The sequence below is a fragment of the Mobula hypostoma genome, chromosome 5, assembly GCF_963921235.1.
Source record: "Mobula hypostoma chromosome 5, sMobHyp1.1, whole genome shotgun sequence".
NCBI lineage: Eukaryota > Metazoa > Chordata > Chondrichthyes > Myliobatiformes > Myliobatidae > Mobula > Mobula hypostoma.
Window position 1 is genome coordinate 25,265,685 of NC_086101.1, and position 20,133 is coordinate 25,285,817.

General features: G+C 41.3%; 1 protein-coding gene across 14 annotated transcripts in view; it reads left to right on the top strand.

The window, feature by feature from the left end:
* LOC134346695 (ras/Rap GTPase-activating protein SynGAP-like) overlaps nucleotides 1-20,133 on the top strand; it is a 663,780-nt gene that overhangs the window by 485,906 nt on the left and 157,741 nt on the right. For 2 of the 14 annotated variants that reach the window (XM_063048235.1, XM_063048238.1), the window contains exon 19: nucleotides 8,043-18,971. The exons of 10 other annotated variants lie outside the window; for them this stretch is intronic. In XM_063048235.1, coding sequence (XP_062904305.1) covers nucleotides 8,043-8,213 — 171 coding nt within the window. In that variant the 3' untranslated portion in view covers nucleotides 8,214-18,971. Of the gene's footprint in view, nucleotides 1-1,245; nucleotides 1,927-8,042; nucleotides 18,972-20,133 lie in introns of those variants that run through there. 2 more of the 14 variants (XR_010017989.1, XR_010017990.1) reach the window with 2 other exon arrangements.

The following is a 20,133-nucleotide window of genomic DNA, read 5'->3' on the forward strand; positions in this document are numbered from 1 at the left end:
GTGGGCAGAGGGTGGGGAGTGATCTGAAATGCAGAGGAAAAGAGCCATGGGGGAGAAGTTTCCGGAAAATTGCATGGCATGTGAAAAATGAGCGAACATGCTGGAAATGGTCGTCATCAGGTTATGACATTGGGTTTATTACATCGGGCTTAATCTGTGCCCTTGGGTGCTTTCTGACCTGTTGGGTATTTCCAATACATTCAACTTGAAAATGCTGTGAGTTGTAGGGCTTGATCACACCTTGGAAAATTTGTGCCATTACTATAAAGACAGCAGGCAGAATGATTTTAACCTAGTCTGCAATCAGTCAAATCAGTCCTTTCCCGACTTTTGCCCTGCTCTGGAGCCGTAGTTTGCACACCATGGTTTGCCTATCCTGCCTTCTTGCAATGCATCACGGTGCCGTGGGTTGTAAATCCCATACAAAGGGATGCCTGCTCTGCTCTGTTGCCCTGTTGCAGCAGCCGGTGGATTGTAAGCATTAGCTTTCTTTGTCACTTGCTCATCGAAACATGCAGTGAAGTGCTCCGTTTGCCTCAAATCAAATCCATGAGTATTATGCTGGGCATTCCGCAAGGTTGCCACGCTTCTGGCGCCAATGTAGCGTGCCCACATGTTGCTAACCCTGACCTGTACGTCTTTGGGATATGGGAGGAAACCGGAGCACCCAGAAGAAACCCACATGATCACAGAGAGCTCCTTATGGGCAGCGTCAGGAATTGAACCCTGTTAGCGATTGTTGGTGCTGTAATAGCACTACACTACTGTGCCACCCTTAGTGGGCATTCTAGCCCCGTGGCATATCTTAAAATCTTCCCAGTAGGGTCAAGCAACTGAGCTTCTGTCTGTTCTAGTTGCTGTGGTTCTGCAGTTGCTTTTTAACCTGTGCTATCAAAACTATGTTAAACAACGCCTCGCGAGGCACTTCGGTGACACAGTATCTAATAACTAACATTGGTGCTGTCATTACTACTGCAATATATTTACGTGTGTGTGTGTGTGTGTGCACGCGCGCACTCTGCACTTGTGCGGGTATGCATGCCTCTTACACAGTATCCCTTGTGATATGGAAATTGTGCCAAGCTGAATAATGGCTGATCTTATTGGAACTACATGTGTAAATTTCTTTTTCTCTTCCTTCTTTCCTGTTTTCTCCTTTTCATTCTTTCACACCCTCCTCCCCTCACCCATTTTTTTTTCTCTAATCTGCCTCCCTCACACATTTCAAAATCCCCCCTCTGGAAGTCAATGGAGCATTCCTTCAAAAAAAGCCAAAATGGCTTCCCGGCCCCTTCTGTTGCCCAGCCACCTCGCTCTCACCGTGCCAAGTACTTCGCCTCGAGCCGAATCGAGGCAAAGCTTCGTGGAGACCCCCGCCACATGCGCCGCCATGGCCGCCATTTCGAGTTCAGCGTGGAAGGGGGAGGGGGTCAGCAGCTGGTCTGAAGTTACAATGCCTTTGGCTTAAATTGGCACAGGACCTGTGAAGGTGGTGCTTAGACTATCACTTCCATTCTGGTTCAGATAACCTGTGCCGCTGTGAAAAGAATTCTCAAATTGGCTTGATGGGTTAGGGAGGGAAGAGGAATGGGTGGCGGGAATGGGAGGGCAAACAGGGTATTATGCTGAACAATTGCATTTTTATAAATATATATATATTTATATATAAATTGAATCAGGATCTGTGTTCAAAATTCACCCCCACACCCTCCCCATAGAACCTGGTAAGTGGGTTAATAACATGGTGGTTTAAATTGCACACTGCATTGCTAGCCGGGTGAAGGAAGGAATGCTCCGTTCACATACAGAAGGGGGCAGGGGAGATGGTCGCACCATGAGGGCCTTGTTGACTGACTCGGAGGCGACTAGCGAACCTTGGCTGGAACAATGTCTTACCTCCGACAATTGAGGCCAGCGAATCATAAGGTACGAGAAAAAGGGGAAAATCCTTTAAGCTGCAGTATCCCTGGCTTTCAGAAGGTCTGAAGGTTGTGGAGATGTGTGAAAAGTTCCAATTTCCATTGAGTTTTCTGTGCACGGGCCAATGGAGGTGCTTTGCACACTTTCTTGGTGTTCTTGTCAAAGGTGGAATAACACGAAATGAAAGAAGCCATTATTCAGTGTGGTTCAGTCTCAAATTGGCGGTGACCATTTGTGTATACTGAGAAGAAAAGGGCAGAAATTGGATCTTGTTGCACATCTCCAGCAAGCCAGCAATTTCAGAGCTGTCAGAAATCAAATCTACACAACATCTTCGTGTGTGAATGTTCTCATGGACCTCTTGCAATTTTGCCTTCTCCCGCCATTTAAACAAGGAATGGAGAAGGTTCTTTTATTAAGAAGCTAGAAACAACTCTTTGAAGAAGGGGTAAATCTGTTTATTTTGTGGAGTCCTATTTGAGTTTGTTATTTAGTGGGTGGGTGAGGAGAAAGCTAGGGAAATCTTTCCCGAAGAGCTCGTAATACTGAGGTCGCCATTTTACTTGGTGCAGCCACTACATCGAGATCATCTGTGGCCCCTGGACTGATAGTCCATCAGAGAGTCTTAAGCTAAGACATGAAAGGTTTGTCTACGCAAAAAAAATCTTTTCAAATTTGTCTGAAAGGTCATTGTGAGATTGTGTGGCTTTTTTTTGTGTTTGCCTCTGTTCGTGTGTGAGTTTCTGTGCTTGTGTCCATTTGTCTCAACCAGTATTTCACAGATAACCTGCATCTTGCCATTTTTAAAAACTCATAGACATCCCATGATGTGTCGCTAGTTTTCAGTTTAATATGAAGAAGGTTAAATGTCCCTAAAAATTAGTCCTGATATTAGTTGTCAATGTGTGCCATTCAGAGTCATAACTGCAAAGACCAACTCCCTTAATGAGTCCAAATTGATGTGAGCCTCACGTGACCTACTTTGGATGGCTGTAATGAAATTTATTACATCTAGGCATCCCAGAGGTCTGCAATTTTGGGTAACCACTGCCTAACAATGCAACTTCGTGATCAGGCACATCATTAAATATTGTTGTATCATCCCAAGTCGCAACAAAGGAACCAAGTTTGTTTTAGAACAGCCAGGGTTAAACTTATGAATGGATTTCCAAATTTGGCTTCTGGACATTTTCTTTGTTCGTATCTTCAAACCAGAAACATTACATTCAGAACCTTTCAAAAACTACCTTTTACAGCAGTTATGTTTTGCCTCTTTCAACTGTGAATCCTCCTTGGAAAAAGAAATGAAAAACCCTTTCGCCAGGGCAGATGAATTCTCAGATAGTCTCTGAATAAGAACATTTATATTGTACCTTTGTGTTTTGGGCTTAACCTAGACGGAAATCTCAGTTGATCACCTGGTCTGACCAAGTACATGGCGACCTTTCAGGAGCAGGTCCCATGGAGTTTTGTTGGGGGAAACAGATGTTCAGCAATGTGAACTTAATCCATCTTAACTTTTATAATCAGGTCTCCAACTCATCCCATTCAGCTGATGGAGTCACAAATATTTCCATCTTCTTGCCCTTTGCTCCTGAGTATTCGGGATCTAGAGAGGCAAGAGGTCTCATTGAGAGTTGAGGGTGGGGACTGGGGCCGTGGCTTACTGCAAAAAAAAACACAATTCAATCCAACTAATCATTAACATCATTGGGTTGAAAGTTTCTCAAAAAGTGTGTCCAAGATGTTGTGTTGAAGCTGGATTTCTGTCTGTATCGCATGTGTGTCAGCTTTCAGTCTGTTGCCCACTAGTTTACTGCCTGGCTTGAGTTTTCTTTTGCCTAAAACAGTCAGTAGATTGTATCGTGCTGTGCTATCTATGAAGTCTTAATAATGACCAATGATAGATTTGCGACTTGCCAATTTAGCATTCACTGTTGGAAATCATTGGGCATGAGTACATTCAGTTCTTAGCCAGTCCAGTGAGTTAATGTAACTCAAAGAAAAAATTAACTGTTCTCATTTATCAAAGTTGGGCTGTCATGCTGTTGACAATCCCCAAGATCTCACTCTATTCTTTTGCAGAACTTGTGGTTAAATAAGTGGCACACTGGCAGCAGTTAAGGGAGACATCAGCGGGGTCACACAATTTAGTGTATGCCCTTTAAGGAACAATTTGCCAACTACTGCAGTGTGCCTCCTATTTGTTCTAATATTGAAGGATGGGGATTGGAAAATACTTGAGAGGACTTTGTGGCCCAATTCCTTCAAATTCAGAAGCTAGCATGAGTGGATGAATAGAACAGTTTAGACAATTTAGTTGCAACCCAGCCCAAAATGTATTGAACTGGCCTGCCAGTAGAGCAGAGCAGGAAAAGTTTGTGAAAGGGTAACTTGCAGCTCAACTCTAGACAAATAGATGAAATCAGATAAGTTAAATGGATTAACCTTTCAACCTTCTGATCTCAACCTTCAGGGGTCCTAAATGACAGCCTGGCTGAGAGCTGATGTATTGGCCCCTCTGGTTAATGTGTTGGCCATTGTAAGTGAATATTGCAAAGCTCTGCAGTGTCTTGGTTGTGACTCCACTTTCACTTTGCAATCATACGTGCAATTTTTTTTGTTTTACTTTCATTACTGCTTCATTGAAGTTCATCGTGTCTTTATTGGGTTTGAGTGTTCCATCATCAGCTCAGTATCTTTTCAAACAAGGGGCAAACAGTGGTGGAACACGGGTGCTTTCAAGCCTGTTTGAGGATGGCGCGAAAGATCAAAGGCAAGACCTAGATCATCAAGTCTTCTCCTCATATTGGCAAGATATCAAGTCCAATCCATCGTTGTTTCATTATACCTTTAAAAAATCAGTATTCATAGTTTCAGTTGATTACCATGTAATGCTGTCCTTTTTCTTTTCATCACATGGCATCCAGTGTCTTTTGTTGGCACCTGAAGATATCCCTCAAGCAAAGATCATGCTCTGTTGTGACTTGTAAAAGAACGTACTATGTATATCATTGTGGAAGTGCTGTTTTAGTAGAGCAAGTTGTTTTATGCATCTCCATCTTTTATAATGGCAAAATTTATAAAATATTTTTAAGGACCCCTTTGCTTCCATTCTTCCTGGTTTTCTGCACTGGTTTTGGCTCATCAGTACTTTATGACTAGACACTGTAGAACTCAACAAGTGCCTGTTTGGTGAGTTGAAAGCCAACAGTTATCACTGCTTCTCAACAGCATGACCCTTCAGCACCAAGACAGAAAGCCAGCTTCAGCATCTGGGGAGTTGTGAAATCCTCATTGACAGAAGGATATGAGATTGGGATAGTGTTTTGTTGCATCGCATTAGCCATCATGCACATATGTACAAGCATGCATTTATAAACAGATATGTGTAGATGTACATACAGAAGTAACATGCACTGTGCATAAACAATACTTTGCCCATTGTGGAACATTCCTGGTAACCTCACTGTCAGTGCATCAATATCCAACCAAAGGGCAATGATCACCACCAAGTGAACAGAGAAGAGGATGTGAAATTTAACTGTGAACTGATTTTGTTCATCAAATGCCTTCAGATTCAATTTAATTCAATCTGGCAATCCATTTTGCACCAACTGAGAATGCAGTAATGTTTAAGTGCCAATGGAACTGACTTGACTTAGACTTGAAACTTTCATCTGTGTGACTTATAGTCAACCAGCTCAGACTATGAATCCCATTTTTCAGGTGACATAACTTCACAAAACTGGCGGCAATATGTACACCTGAAGGCTTACAATTGGCTTGGTAGGATGTGAAAGCAGACCAGTCTAAGGGTGTCCAGCCTGATGTACAGTACTTTGCAGTCCCCAGCTAATTACATTCAAAAAGCCAAACCAAATAAGGAAAGACAGAAAGGAAAGTGTGAGCTTTGGGGCATTGGGGAAATGCAAGGTAACAAGACCCAGAACCCAAAAGGAGACTGTGCTGTTACCTTGCATTGTAATATGCTTTGCGCCTGCTATGTTTGCATGATTATCATTCTGTCACAAGTTGAAGCCTTTCATTCTCTGTGCTGTGTCTTCTTGTTTGTTTGGTCCAAGCTACGGTACCCCCATCATTACGACCAAGGGCACCTAAATTTGGTGTATCCCATAAGGAGAGCCAGGTGCTTCAGAGGTCTATTTTAATTCTGCATGACTTGCCAGATCAGGTTAAGATGAACAGAGCTTTTGGATCCTGGCCAGCATTACACTGATTTGATCATGAGTGGAGTTTAAAATCAACTATTGATCAGCAATAACCCTTTCATTTTGCTTAGGGGGTTATTAAGCATCCACCATGTCTTGTCGATTTAATCAGCAGCCCAGGCTGTGTGGGATTTCATCCTGCACTGAGAAGGGGTATGGTAACTAGAATTGGGCATCTTCCCACTGACAGTTCTAGCAGATTGATCATTTTAATCATGGGGAGGAATAGTTAAAGATTTTAGCAGCTGGAGTTTTAAGAATTGTAGGGTGCTGAGGGATCTGTAGAAATGAGCTGCCGAGAAGCTGGGTACATTATTGGGTGAGTAGGAAGAGGCTATTAATGAAGATGGCCAATGTTATTCCTAAGACTCTGTTCTGTTCCAGAGGGGCATTGCCAGGGTAGGAAAATTACTGGTCATCTATGGTGATCCCCAGGAGCCAAGTTAATGGCAGACTAGTGGGGGGGAGCCCCTCATTCTGGCGAGGAGGGAGTAGAGCAATGGTGAGCAGTTTCCTGCTTCCAGATAGTAGAAGGAAAAGGGATGAATCCTGCCAGAAAGCATTTCTACCTGCCATTCAATTACAAACCCGTATTAGGACAGGCCACTGGGCCTTTAATCCCATGCCAACAAAGCACATTATATCCAAAAAGGCAATTAAAAGGGTAACACTAGAAAGGACAGAAAACAACCAAGTGCTGTTATAAGTCACCAACAATTCTGTTTTGATGCAAACTAACACAGTTGATTTTACATATTCGACATGGAGATGATGAACTTGCATTTGATTTTAATCCCACTGCCATATCAGGTACTTATTGATTTAATGCAGCAGTAGGTCAAAGTAGCCTGCAGTGGGTACAGCAAATTCCACTTTTGTACAGAGGAGAGAGTACAGGTTTGCTTCATGTGCATGTTTCAAGTCGATATTTGGACGGACTCATTCTGCTGGTTATGCAAGGAGATGGTGCTGTGAGATTGGCTCTAGATCTCTCATACTAGAAGCAAGGAGCAAGACCAGACATTTTGTCCAATTGGAATCAGTGGGCCCTGCCCATTTCATAATTTTTCAAGTATTTTATTAAGACTAACTGCCCCGAAGCTCAGGCCACCATGAAGGAGCACACTGCACTGGGATGTGAAGGCAAAGATGTTGTAAATTGTTGGTAGATTTGATTCTTGATGGCATGAAATGTCCTCGTTCCCTTGAATCATCCAGCCAAACTCCTGCATCAGGCGCACTGCTCATTCTGTTTGGGTTTATTAAAGTCCGGCCTTCCAATCAGGGTAGCTATATTTTAAAACATCCCCGTTCTCTTTCCTTCACTGTTAGTTATTTTAAATTTTTATTCATTTGCTGCTGGCAACAGATTCCTCAGGATTCCATCTGCTCCCCCCGCCCCCGCCCCACACTGCCCCTTTTTCATCCAGCAGAGATTTGTCATCTTTGACCTTGCTTTCTCCCACTACTTGATCTTCCATCTGTCCAGCCACATCCCAACCTTCAAGTATGTGTTCCTCATCTATGGCTCAAAGCTTGTTTGCATAGACCCTGAGTCATGGAATGGTTTTGATTATCACGAATGTCCTTGAATCCTGTTCAAAATACGTCACTTGCCTTAAAGCTATGAATATTCTATTTTTCCAGTCAAACAGTTTGAAGTATTTAAAAAATGCAATAAGTTTGTATGCACAGTTAAATTGGCATTCTTTATTAACAAATATAATCATTACCCTCTGTGCCCTAATTCAAAATTTATTCCCTCATGCGCTGCTTCAAGGAGTTGGCTTGGTTGCTTCAAGGTACAGAGGGGTTCGCCCTCCTTGGCGATGGATGCTGTGGCTTTAACATGGATTTCTTCCCTTTTTATATTTTATTTGTCTTGTTTAGGAGAGGCAGCTCTCAACGATGGGGGCCACCAACTCCCGGCTGATGAGTACCCTAACTCACATGAAAGACCGGTGCAGCGAGACCCAGCTGAATGGCGTGATGTCATCGCACCCTCCGCCGCGCCTCCAGATTACTGAAAATGGCGAATTCCGTAATGCCAGCAACCACTGATGCAAAGGGAAAGGGGGCTGGAGCAGGGGAAAGGGGGGGTGGAAGCAAAGTCAGGTGCAAGACATCTCTCCTACCCCCTACTTAACTTCATTTCTCCTCTCCCTTTCCTCCACTTTCCCCTGCTCAAGCACGCCCACAATGGGATGAAGCTGGCAAAACGGCAGAAATGAGAACCAATTTTAACTATTAATAATTATTTTATATCCTGTCGTCATCCATGCACGAACACTCCTGAGTTCATTGGCTGTGGACAATGCCTGGATCTCGATGCACTTAACGAGTGGTATATTTTTCATTGCACTTTTTTACTTGTGCCGTGTTTAAATGGCCTACTGTGTGAGAAAGAAAAGGAAAATGTTTGAGATATAAATATAAATAATATATAAATAAATATAACAAAATTGTACAGTTCATAAAAATCTCTAGTTATGTGGAGAGTGGGTTTGATTGAAATTTTCACTTACAAGGCTACTAATTTCATGCTTGGCTAATGCTTATCTTTGGTGCAATTGGAAGGCAGTTGGTTCCACCAGTTCTGGTTACTCCGATCCACCAGGAAGGAAGTGTGCATTTCTCCATTGACACATACTCTCCTCCAGGAGAACTTGAGCCAAATTCAGCAGTGCTAGTGAGACTCTTGAAGTCACCTGCCTTTTGTAATTCACATCATCTCAAATCTCTGATGGAAAGAAACAGACCAGACATCACTTAGTGGTTTACAGATTTTGGAAGTGTCCCTCTATATTTGTCCTGAAAACCAGAGATTATACATTCGTGCTATAATACACTGGTACAAAACAAATAAGTTTTGTTTGGTTCATTCACTTTAAATGAAGGATTTGCATTTCTTAGCCTCAGGTCATCCCCAAGTAGCTTGTTGATAACTCGATAGCTATAATGACCAGATAACCTCTATTTGTGATATTGGCTGGGGATAATTTGGCCTAGACATCAGGGAAGTTATTTCCTTTGGAATTTTGCAAAGTAGTCTTTTACCAGAGAGGCTGGCTGGTGCCTTAGTTTCATATACTATCTGAAAAAACTAGTTGCCACAGTGCAACACTCCCTCAGTATTTTCTTCTTGTCAGGTTGTGGTGTTCTTGGAGTGGGATCTGAACCTACAGCTTTAAGATGTCTTACTTCCAGTTCTTTATCTTATTAGGCACCCTACCTCCTGCTGACCACATGAGTTTAGAATACCAAACTCCTGTAGGTCATTTTAACAAGGCCATCAACTTTGATGGTCTCTCGGACTAAAATTCCAATGCTACAGGTTCTCAAAATAATTTTAAAAATCTTGCTAGTTTCAAGCTCAAATCCCAGATCACTGATTGTTTAAAGTTGAGAGCCCAATTCCAGGTGATTACTCAAACTAGAACTCAATTCCTGGTTTCACATTATCACACCTGGTTTCTCCAACTACAAAACTAACCTGGATATTCTAACAGGAAGTTAAATTTATGTAGTTCTGCAAAATGTCCATAGACTTCTGATTGGCACTTCATCTAGAATTCCAGTTTTGCCTAATGTTTCAATGAACTTTGATTCTTGTCATCCGAAAACCTAACGCTTGGTGCCTGCATATACAAGATCATATCCTGTTGTTTTCTCCAGCTGGATATTCTGATTCTGACAATTAGAAGCATATGTCTTTCTAATTCACCAAAAAGAAGATTAACCTACAGTCTTTGAGAATGCAGTTTTTCTCCTTTCTATTTCTTGGATGGAAAGCCATGAATCCTGTTGGTTTCCCAAGCTCAACGCCTTCACTTCTGTTGATACTGAGGACCCATATCTCTGAAGCTCAGACAGCTAGTTGGATTTTTGACTTATGACTTATGTAAACCCAAAGTTTGGACTACTGTTAGATTCCGGGATCATAAGACTCAATTTCACTTACACTTAAAGTATAAATTCAGTTGGTGTCCTGGAACTGAAGTGCCCTTTTCTGCGGGTCTATTGGATTTCTGGTGAACTATCAGAACTGCTTGATATTAGGTTGCCGTCCACATTAACTAAATCTCCAGGATGAGCTTTTAGAACCTTAGGGAAGTGAATTAAATGTTGCCTAGACAGCTATTATTGGTTTAGGTAAAATTAATCCAACAGTTTTCCAAAACGTATATACTTTCCAACAATATGGTGCCGATTATTGGTCAGTTGATCAGGTTGGATGCAAGTTATCAACATGAGGTTAGCATGAAGTTAACTTGGAAGTGAATAGATGGTATTGTGGTAGAAAAGTTTACTGGGAAGAGTGTGGGTTCATTATAGATATCCTAAGGGAATGAAGTTGATAATAGTTGGGGCTATGTGATGTGCTGGGGTAGACATTTGGTGGTTGCTGTAGATCATTGTTAGGTGAGAAACAGTTAAGTTATTGAGAGGAGATAATTCTCATAACTTATTTCTGTCTTGTGATGAAGAAAGAATTGATTAATTTCAACATATTATCTGTGACCTCAGAACATCATCCAATAAATTTTTTTTAAAATCATAGTCAGTTTCTCGATCTGAGAAACATGCTAGCCAAATTTGATATAAATTCAGAGAATAATTACAATAATGTTCTTCAATAAGACCTAATAAAAGCCCTGAGCCATCCCCAAAAGGACATGCTCAATTCATGGTCAACTTTCTATTGTGTATGCCTTAAAACCAGTAAAATATCCCAAAATGCTTCACAAAACGTATCCAACCAAAATCTGATACCATGCTAATGAAGGAAAGAGGAGCAGAAAGCTTAAAGGAAGTGGTTCCAAGCTGAAAGCACAAGAGTCAATGATGGGTTAAAGGAAATTTGCTATATACAAGAGCCCAGATGTGAAAGCATATAAAGATATTAACAAGTTTACAGACGTAAGAGTGGTGCCATGAAGTGGAGCCAGGGATCAGTATAGGTCTCCTTATCAGCATGAGGAGAAGAGGGTGATTGGGGATTCTTCTTCTTCAAGATGCAGACAGCAGTAAAAACACCAGATGCTGGAATCAGGACTGATGCAAGGTCTCAACCTAAAACATCATCCATCCCTTTGCCTTTACGGATGCCACTTGACCTGCTGAGTTCCTTCAACAACTTGCTTCTTTGCTGCAGACAACAGTGCGCTACCAGTTTTTGGTGTTTCGGAGAAAGTGGGTTATGGATGTATATCAAGGACGTACATGGGATTCTTGTCCTATTGCCCACCCCACCTCCGGGTTGCTGATTGCACTGTAAAAGGAAAAAGCAATAGATAGTCTCCATCCCTGGATACAAATGTCGAATGCTCAAGGACATTGCCTTAAGGTGAGAATGGGGAAAAGTTTAAAGGAGAAATGCAAGGCAAGTTTTTACACAGAGTGATAAGCGCCTGGAACACCATACCAGAGATGGTGGTAGAAATAGATACAATGGTGGAATTTAATGGACATTTCAACAGACCCATGAACGTAAAGGGAATAACGAATATAGATCATATGTAGACAGATGGACTTAGTTTCGTTTGGCTTCATGGTCAACACATGGGCCAAACTGCTTGTTCCTGTGCTGTACTGTTCTATGTTGAATACATTTATGATGTCCCTTTCAGTCTCAAGCAGTCCCAAGACACTTTACTGCTAATTAAGTTCTTCTGTGTCATTGTGTGCAAAGAATGTGACAGCCAATTACACATATTCATAGTTGTTGACCAGAGGTTACAGAATATTTGTCAAAAGACCGGTGGGAAGATGAATACAAATGTTGTGAATTATTATGATCTGTAAAGAACTGCCTGAAAAGGATGTCATTCAAAAGGGAATTAGGATGTATATTTGGAAGTGTATATTTGCAGGGCTGCAAGGCAAGGATAAATGAGAGGAGTGATTTTTGAGCTCTTTCAGAACATTAGCACAAGAATGATGAGCCAAAGACATCCATCTTGTGCTACACAATTTCACAAACCAGTCTCCTACTTCTGGCAAATTGTTGTGACTAGACTGTAAACTTGTGGGGGAATCTTAAATAAATAAAACTTCAGACTGAATAGGTACTTTAAATTCTATAAATAATGACAAAAATTTGTGTTCTTTCAACACAAAATTGTACAGTGTGATTCTTGAAAATGACACATGTATCCAACAAGATGCCAGTTTGAATGAGAATTACTTATTGTAAGTTTGGGTGGGCATAGATAAAACTCGTTTGAGATGAGTGGTAGTATTGCTCCTCAAAGAAGTTTGTTAGATATGGAGTGCTTTTTTTCAGTTCTATAATGGGTAAAGATTATCTTCCCTCTCTTCTCTCCACTTTGGTTCCATTTCTTTACCTAACAGAGTGTCTATCAACTTAAAATGTGAAACAGTTTTTTTTTTAGGACAAAATTCCAGTTGTCTACAAAGCTTTTTGTGAGATACATCCTGAATTCCAGTGTTAGGATGTTCTTCATGTTCTGAGATGCCCCATCAGAGGAAGTATTTCTCACGACCTACTCATACACTCTTTGAAATCTTAAATCAATCAAATAACCTTTGGTCTTCTGCATTCAGATAATACAAACCTCAACTTGACAATTTGTTCTCATGCTTGAACAGTCTTGAGCCCAGGATAATTCTGAGCTATCTGCACTGCAGCTCTTCAAGATCAATAACTAATCCTATCCAAGAATCTAGATCTGAATGGATTTATTTGGTGTTTTTCACTTAAGATATTTTGAAGTGTTTCACAGTTAGTAAAGTATGTTTGAAGTAACCACCGAGAAGTTTATGTGTGCAGATGGCAGTAGCAGGGAGGAGAAAATATAAAAGGATCATAGAGTCAAACATCACAGCATCAAGCCCTTCAACCTAACTGGTCCATGCCTACCAAGCATCCAAGCATTCTAAAGATCTTCCCAACTGATCTCCTAACATCATCTTTTTGAAGGAGGCAATAGAATCTGGGATAAAATAATGTTCAGGATTCCCACAATCTGCTCCAGTATAATGTGTTCACAAAAGCACTGTGCCATGGTCTGTAGTTCATTTGCAAAGCATTGTATTTAAACAACGTACATATTGAATATTTTGTGACATTACTGCCAAGTAGTACAGCAAATAGCTCTCCCGTCCAACCAGCATCACACATGGATATAAAGAGAATGTATCAGTGCATATGCTGCACTGCTCTCTCTTTATATGTGTGGCTCAATGTACACGTTGAACATCAGCTATAAATCTAGTCTAGTAATCAGTTTATGGAGACGTCTTGATTTTACATTTTTCATATCAAATCAATACTTCTATGGTTTTCTTCTGGAAATGAACTTCAACGAGGTTCAGCTTCTTTGTCAAGCTCAGATTTCCTGTCCCAAATTTTGCACTGGAACCTTGATGGATTGATAAACCGTGCAGATTTGGTTCATCTGGAGCAAAGGCAATTTGATCTATTGTACACTTTAGATTTTGTACCCAATATAAGCCAAGTACCTGTAGCACAAACTTCAGCTGTAATTGCTAACTTCCAAGCTTGATGATACCATAATCCATAAGAGCAGAATTAGGTCATTCAGCCCATCGAGTCTGCTCCGCTATTCCATCATGGCTGATTAATTATCCCTCTCTCAACCCCATTCTCTTACCTTTACCTATAACCTTTGACACCCTGACTAACCAAGAACGTATCAGCCTCCGCTTAAAATATGCCCAATGGCTTAGTCTACACAGCCGTCTGTAGCAATTAATTCCATTGATTCACTGCCATCTGGCTGAAAAAATATTTGTCATCTTTCGCCTCTGTTCTAAATGGCCTTCCCTCTATCCTGAGGCTGTGCTCTGTGGTCCTAGACTCCCCCACTAAAGGAAGCATCCCCTCCAGATCAATCCTATCTGCAACTTTCAGTATTCAATGAGATCCCACCTTATTCTGCTAAATTCCAGTGAGTACAGGCCCAGAGCCATCAAACATTTTCACTCCTGGAGTCATTCTCATGAAGCGTCTCCTCTCCAAAGCCAGCAAATATTTTCTTAGACAAGAGGCCAAAGCCTGCTCAAAATATTCTGTGTGGTATGACCACTGCATTTTAAAGTCTCAGCATTACTTCCTTGCTATTCTTGAAATTAGTGCTTTCATTGTATTTGCCTTCATTAACACTGACTCAAGCTGCAAGTTAACCGTTGGGGAATCCTGCAAGAGGACTCCCAAGTGCCTTTGCACCTCAAATTTTTGAATTTTCTCCCTGCTTAGAAAATAGTCTGTGCCTTTATTTTTTTTTTACCAAAGTGCATGATCATACTATAGTCCATGTGTCATGTCATTGCTTATTCTCTCAATCTGTCCGTGTCCTTCTACAGACTCCCTGCATCCTCAACACTAACTGCCTCTCCACCTATCTTCATATCATCCCCAAACTTGGCAACAAAGTCATCAATTCAGTCATCCAAATCATTCACATATAACATGAAGAGGAACAGTTTCAACATCGAACCCTGCGAAGCACCTCTAATCACCAACAGCCAATGAGAAAAGGCCCCCTTTATTCCCATTCTTTGCCTCCTGCCAGTCGGCCAATCTTCTCCATGCTAGTTTTTCCTGTAATACCACGGGCTGTTATCTTGTTAAGTAACCTCATATATGGCACCTCGTCAAAGGTCTTCTGAAAATCCAAGTAAACAACATCTACTGACTCCACTTTGTCTGTCATGTTTGTATTTTCTTAAAGTGTTCCAACAGTTTCCTTTAAGGAAACCATGCTGACTTTGGCCTATTTCATCATGTGCTTCAAATACCCTGAAACCTCATCCTTAATAATGGACTCCAACATCTTCCCAACCACTAAAGTCAGGCTAACTGGCCTATACTGTCCTTTCTTTTGCCTTCCTCCCTTCTTAAAGAGTGGAGTAACATTTGCAATTTTCCAGTCATCCAGAACCATTTCAGGATCTAGTGATTCCTGAAAGATAATTACAGATGCCTTCACAATCTCTTAGGCTACTTATTTCAGAACACTGTGGTGTAGTCCATCCGGTCCAGCTGACTTATGTACCTTCAGACATTTCAGCTTCCCAAGCACTTTCTCCTTTAGTAATAGCAGCCATACTCACTTCTGCCCTGACACCCTAAATTTTTTGGCATCCTGGTAGTGTCTTCCACAGTGAAGAATGACGCAAAATACTTAAGTTCATCTGCCATTTCTTTTGCCCGATTACTATCTCTCCGGCATCATTTTCCAGTGATCTGCTATCCACTCTCTTTTACTCATTATATATTTGAAAAAAAATTTTAGTATCCTCTTTGGTATTATTGGCTAGCTTACCCTCATATTTCATCATTTTCTTGCTTTATGGCTTTTTTGTTGGCTCCTATTGGTTTTTGAAAGCTTACCAATCTCTAGCATCTCACTAATCTTTGCTATATTATATGCCTTTTTTTTTTGCTTGTATACTATCTGAATTGACTTTATTGACTGAATTACTATCTTTGACTTTCCTTTAGAATACTACTTCATCTTTGGTGTGTACCTATCTATCCTGCGCCTTTAGAATTCCTTCCAGAAGTTCCAGCAATTGCTATTCTGCTGTCATCCCTACCAGTGTTCCCTTCCAATCCACTTAGGCCAGCTCCCCTCTCCTGCTTGTGTAATTCTCTTTACTCCACTGTAATAATGATACATCTGACTTTAATTCTCCCTCTCAAACTGTAGGATGAATTCTATCATATTACGATCACTGTCTCGTAAAAGGGCTTCTTTGCCTTTAGCTCCCTTATCAAATCTGGTTCATTACACAACACCCAATCTTGAATTGCCTTTCGCTTAGTGTGCTCAATCACGAGCTGCTCTAAAAAGCTATCTTGTAGGTATTCTAAAAATTCTGTCTCGTGGGATCCAGCACCAACCTGATTTACCCAATCTACCTGCATACTGAAATCATAACATTACCCTTTTTACATGCCTTTTCTATCTCCTGTTGTAATTTACATCCCACATCCTGGCTACCATTTGGAGATCTGTATATAACTCCCATCTGGGTCTTTTTATCCTTGCAATTTCTTAACTACCCACAAGGATTCTAATCCTCCAATTCTCTGTCACCTCTTTCTCAGGATTTGATTTCATTTTCTACCAGTAGAGCCACCCCACCCCCTCTGCCACCTGCCTGTCCTTCCAATGCAATGCATATCCTTGGATGCTAAGCCTCCAACTGTGATCCACTGTCAGCCACAACTCAGTGACGCCCACAATGTTATACCTGCTAACAGATATAACAACTACAAGATAATCTGTTTTATTCCATATACTGCATGCATTAAAATGTAGCACCTTCAGTCCTGTATTCATTACCCTTTTCTATCTTGCCCCCTTCAACTCATCCCACAGATTGCAACTTGCTCTATTGTTGGGCTGTTTTTCCTCACAGTCTCACTATATCTATTTGTATAGCAGCTGCCCATCCTCAGCCCTATCACTCTGATTCCCATCCCCCTGCCAAATCAGATACATGGCCTAAAAGCACAAATGTGCTTTCAAATGATATAATGAAATTTGTGATCTGTATGATTCTTATCAACTCAGGAAGCTAAATTTGCTTGAGCAAATCTTCATTAAGAAATCTGCATTTACTGTATGTATCCTTGTTGGTGTGCAAGGCTGTACTGCAACAAGAATGGGCCCAGGAGAGTCCAAAATTCTCTGAAATATATTCCTTCACCACTTTGTTTAGTAAGAGCTTCTTGAAAGCTCCTCTTGAGCCAGATGTGTGAAGAGATGAGAGAGTGTTTGATAATATTCTGCTTTAGAAAATTTGGAAATTTTTGATCAAAACGAAGCAGCGTTGTCCAAATCAAAAATTTCATGCAGATGCATGTTGCTTTCAGTTGTGGTTCATGAATGTTCCAGTTTGAGGAAACTGGTTCAATTTTGCAGAATAGCTTGCATGCATTTCTGAAAAAGGTCAAGTAGGCTTGTTCTGAAACTTTGACAAAACAGCTTTTGATAGATAGTGATTCAAGCTCGCTGTTCAATGTGGCCATGAATTAGGCAATGTCTGCTGAGTTGCTTTCCTCCTGACTGTACAGCTTGAAATTAGCCAAAAATATTTTAAAGTAGCAATTATTGCCACAGTTCCCACCCCTGCTTCCACATGACATCTCAGAACAACAATTGTAAAATGGTTTTACATAGAACATAGAAATTTACAGCTCATTACAGACCCTTCGGCTCACAATGTTGTGCCGGCCATGTAACCAATTCTAGAGACTGCCAAGAATTTCCCTAGCACACAGCTCCATGTACCTATCCAAGAGGTTCTTAAAAGACCCTGTTGTATCCACTTCCACCACCGCCACTGGCAGTGCATTCCACGCACGCACTACTCTCTGTGTGAGAATCTTACCCCTGACATCCCATCGATACCTGTTTCCAAGCACCTTAAAACTATGCCCCCTCATGTTCACCATTTCAGCCCTGGGAAAAAGCCTCTGGCTATCCACACGATCAATGCCCCTCATCATCTTATACACCTCTATGAGGTCACCTCTCATTTTCCATCGCTCCAAGGAGAAAAGGACAAGTATACTAAACCTATTCTTATAAGGTACGCACTCCAATCCAGGGAACAGTCTTGTAAATCTCCTCTGCTCTCTCCAACACACCATACACCTTCTTAACAATGCTGTCAACCTGCACAGCAGCTTTGAGTGTCCTATTGACATGGACCCCAAGATCTTGTAGATCCTCCACACTGCCAAGAGTCTTGCCATTTATATTGTATTCTGAGTTCATTGTTTTAGTTCCTTGTTTGTGCACCGTGCAATTTCTGCTCATACTTTCAGTGTCTGTCTGTAAGTCTGTGATTTGCAATACATTTGCTAATAAGTGTTTATCAACTGCATTTAACATCGATCCCATGGTCATTTGTTCTATCAGCTACTGCAGTGTTTTGCATGGAGTATTCAGTCATGTAGTCATATTGCAGTGGAACAGTTGCCCATTTTGATGCTGCTAACATGGGCTTCACTGATCTGGGATCTAAGTTTGTGGACCAAGTGCTGGTAAGTGGGATTAATACAGATGGGTACTTGATGGACAGAATAGATAGAGTAGCCAAAGACGTGCTTCTGCACTCTGTGGCTAAAGCTGCCAGAACTGACTCTCAATCTGCTACTAAGATAAAACAGCTGCCTTTTAAAAATATTGCTGGAAATTGGATTTCAAAAATTTTTCCAAGCGTTACTCATTTGCACTGTCAGCAATCGCACAAAAAGCAAAAGTGACGAGTCTTTCTCATTATCGTCCATTACATGACTTCTTACTGTACTGACACCGTTACATGCCAACTTGTGCAAAGTGCAATGAAGACAGAGAACTCCACCTGTAATCTTTGTTAAATTTACTGGTTGCAAAATGCTCCTACCAAATATTGGAAGGCTGTCTTAGAGTGGACGTGGAGAGAATGTTCCAGAAGTGGGAGAGTCTAGGACCAAGGGGCACAGCCTCAGAATAGAAGGACATCCATTTAGAACAGGAATGAAGTGGAATTTCTTCAGCCAGAAGGTGGTGAATCTGTGAAATTCATTGCTGATACAGGTGGGAAGACCAAGACATTGAGTATATTTCAAATGAAAGTTGATAGGTTCTTGATTAGTAAGGGCGTCAAAGTTTACAGGGAGAAGGCAGGCGAATGGGGTTCAGACAATAAATCACCAGAAAAAAATGTCAGAGCAGACTCAATGGGCCAAATGGCCTAGTTTTGCTGCTATGACTTTTGCCCCTAACAGTCAGTTAAGCTGTCTCACCACTTCACTGAAGTAGTTTTTATTGTGACACCTGGTGCTGACTGTATGGAATGTGTGATGGCATGGGTTCCCTCCCCCCTCCCCACATATTTGGTTTCCTCCCTGAGGTGTAAGGTAAGTTAGCAATGGGATGTTAAAGAGTGCATGTATGAGAGAATAGTCTACAGGAAAATAACTGGAGAACGGGGTGGCTGCTCTCCAATTTTCTATGAGAAGGATGATCACTGAAACTTGCTTGAGACTTGAGTTTTGTAGTGTAGGACCTTGCCTCAGTTCTCTGCAGTTGTTCTGACATGGCAGGTGAAATTCTGAGGGATCCTTGCATGCCATTTCTGTGAACCCAGCTCTTTTACATTAAAGTTCAAATGTCAAGTTTGCACACTTTGATTAAATTTGTTAATTTACCAGCCATAAACGACTCTATTGTATAAAGTAGCATCTAAAAAGCCTCCAACGAGGCTAGTCCCATCAACCTGCACCTGGACCACAGCCCTCCATACCACTCCCATCCATGTATCTATCCAAATTTCCCTTAAATATTGAAATCAACCCTGCATCCACTACTTGCGCTGGCAGCTCATACCACCCTCTGAGTGAAGAAATTCCCCTTCATGCTCTCCTTAAACATTCCATTTAAATATTGTTAGCTATTCCTAATTTAATTTATTGGGGGATATGTGAAAAATACTCCCATGTGTATTGCTTGCATATTAAGGATTCCTTGAGAACTTTTTTTCCTGAAAATGTTTACAATTCATTGAATCTATTTATTTATTTAGAGATACAGCACAGAATAGGCCCTTCCAGCTCTTCAAGCTGCACCACCAGCAACCCCCAATATAACCCCAGCCTAATCACAGGGCAATTTACAGTGACCAATTAACCTACTAACCAATATGTCTTTGGACTGGGGAAGGAAAAGGGAGCACCCAGAGGAAACCCACGCAGTCACGGAGAGAACATACAAACTCCTTCGAGATGGCACCAGGATTGAACTCTGAACTGTAATAGCATCGCGCTAATCAATGAGCTACAGTGGTGCCCAAGGTTCATATCAGATCGATTCCCGAATTCTGTGCTTAGCCACTGTTTTTCTCATCTCGTAAGAGATGGGATATAGAAGCTGGGGCAAGTCTTTGTGTCTTCTCTGCCTCTCAGCAAGGTCTTAAAATTTAGCGTAATATTCCTTGA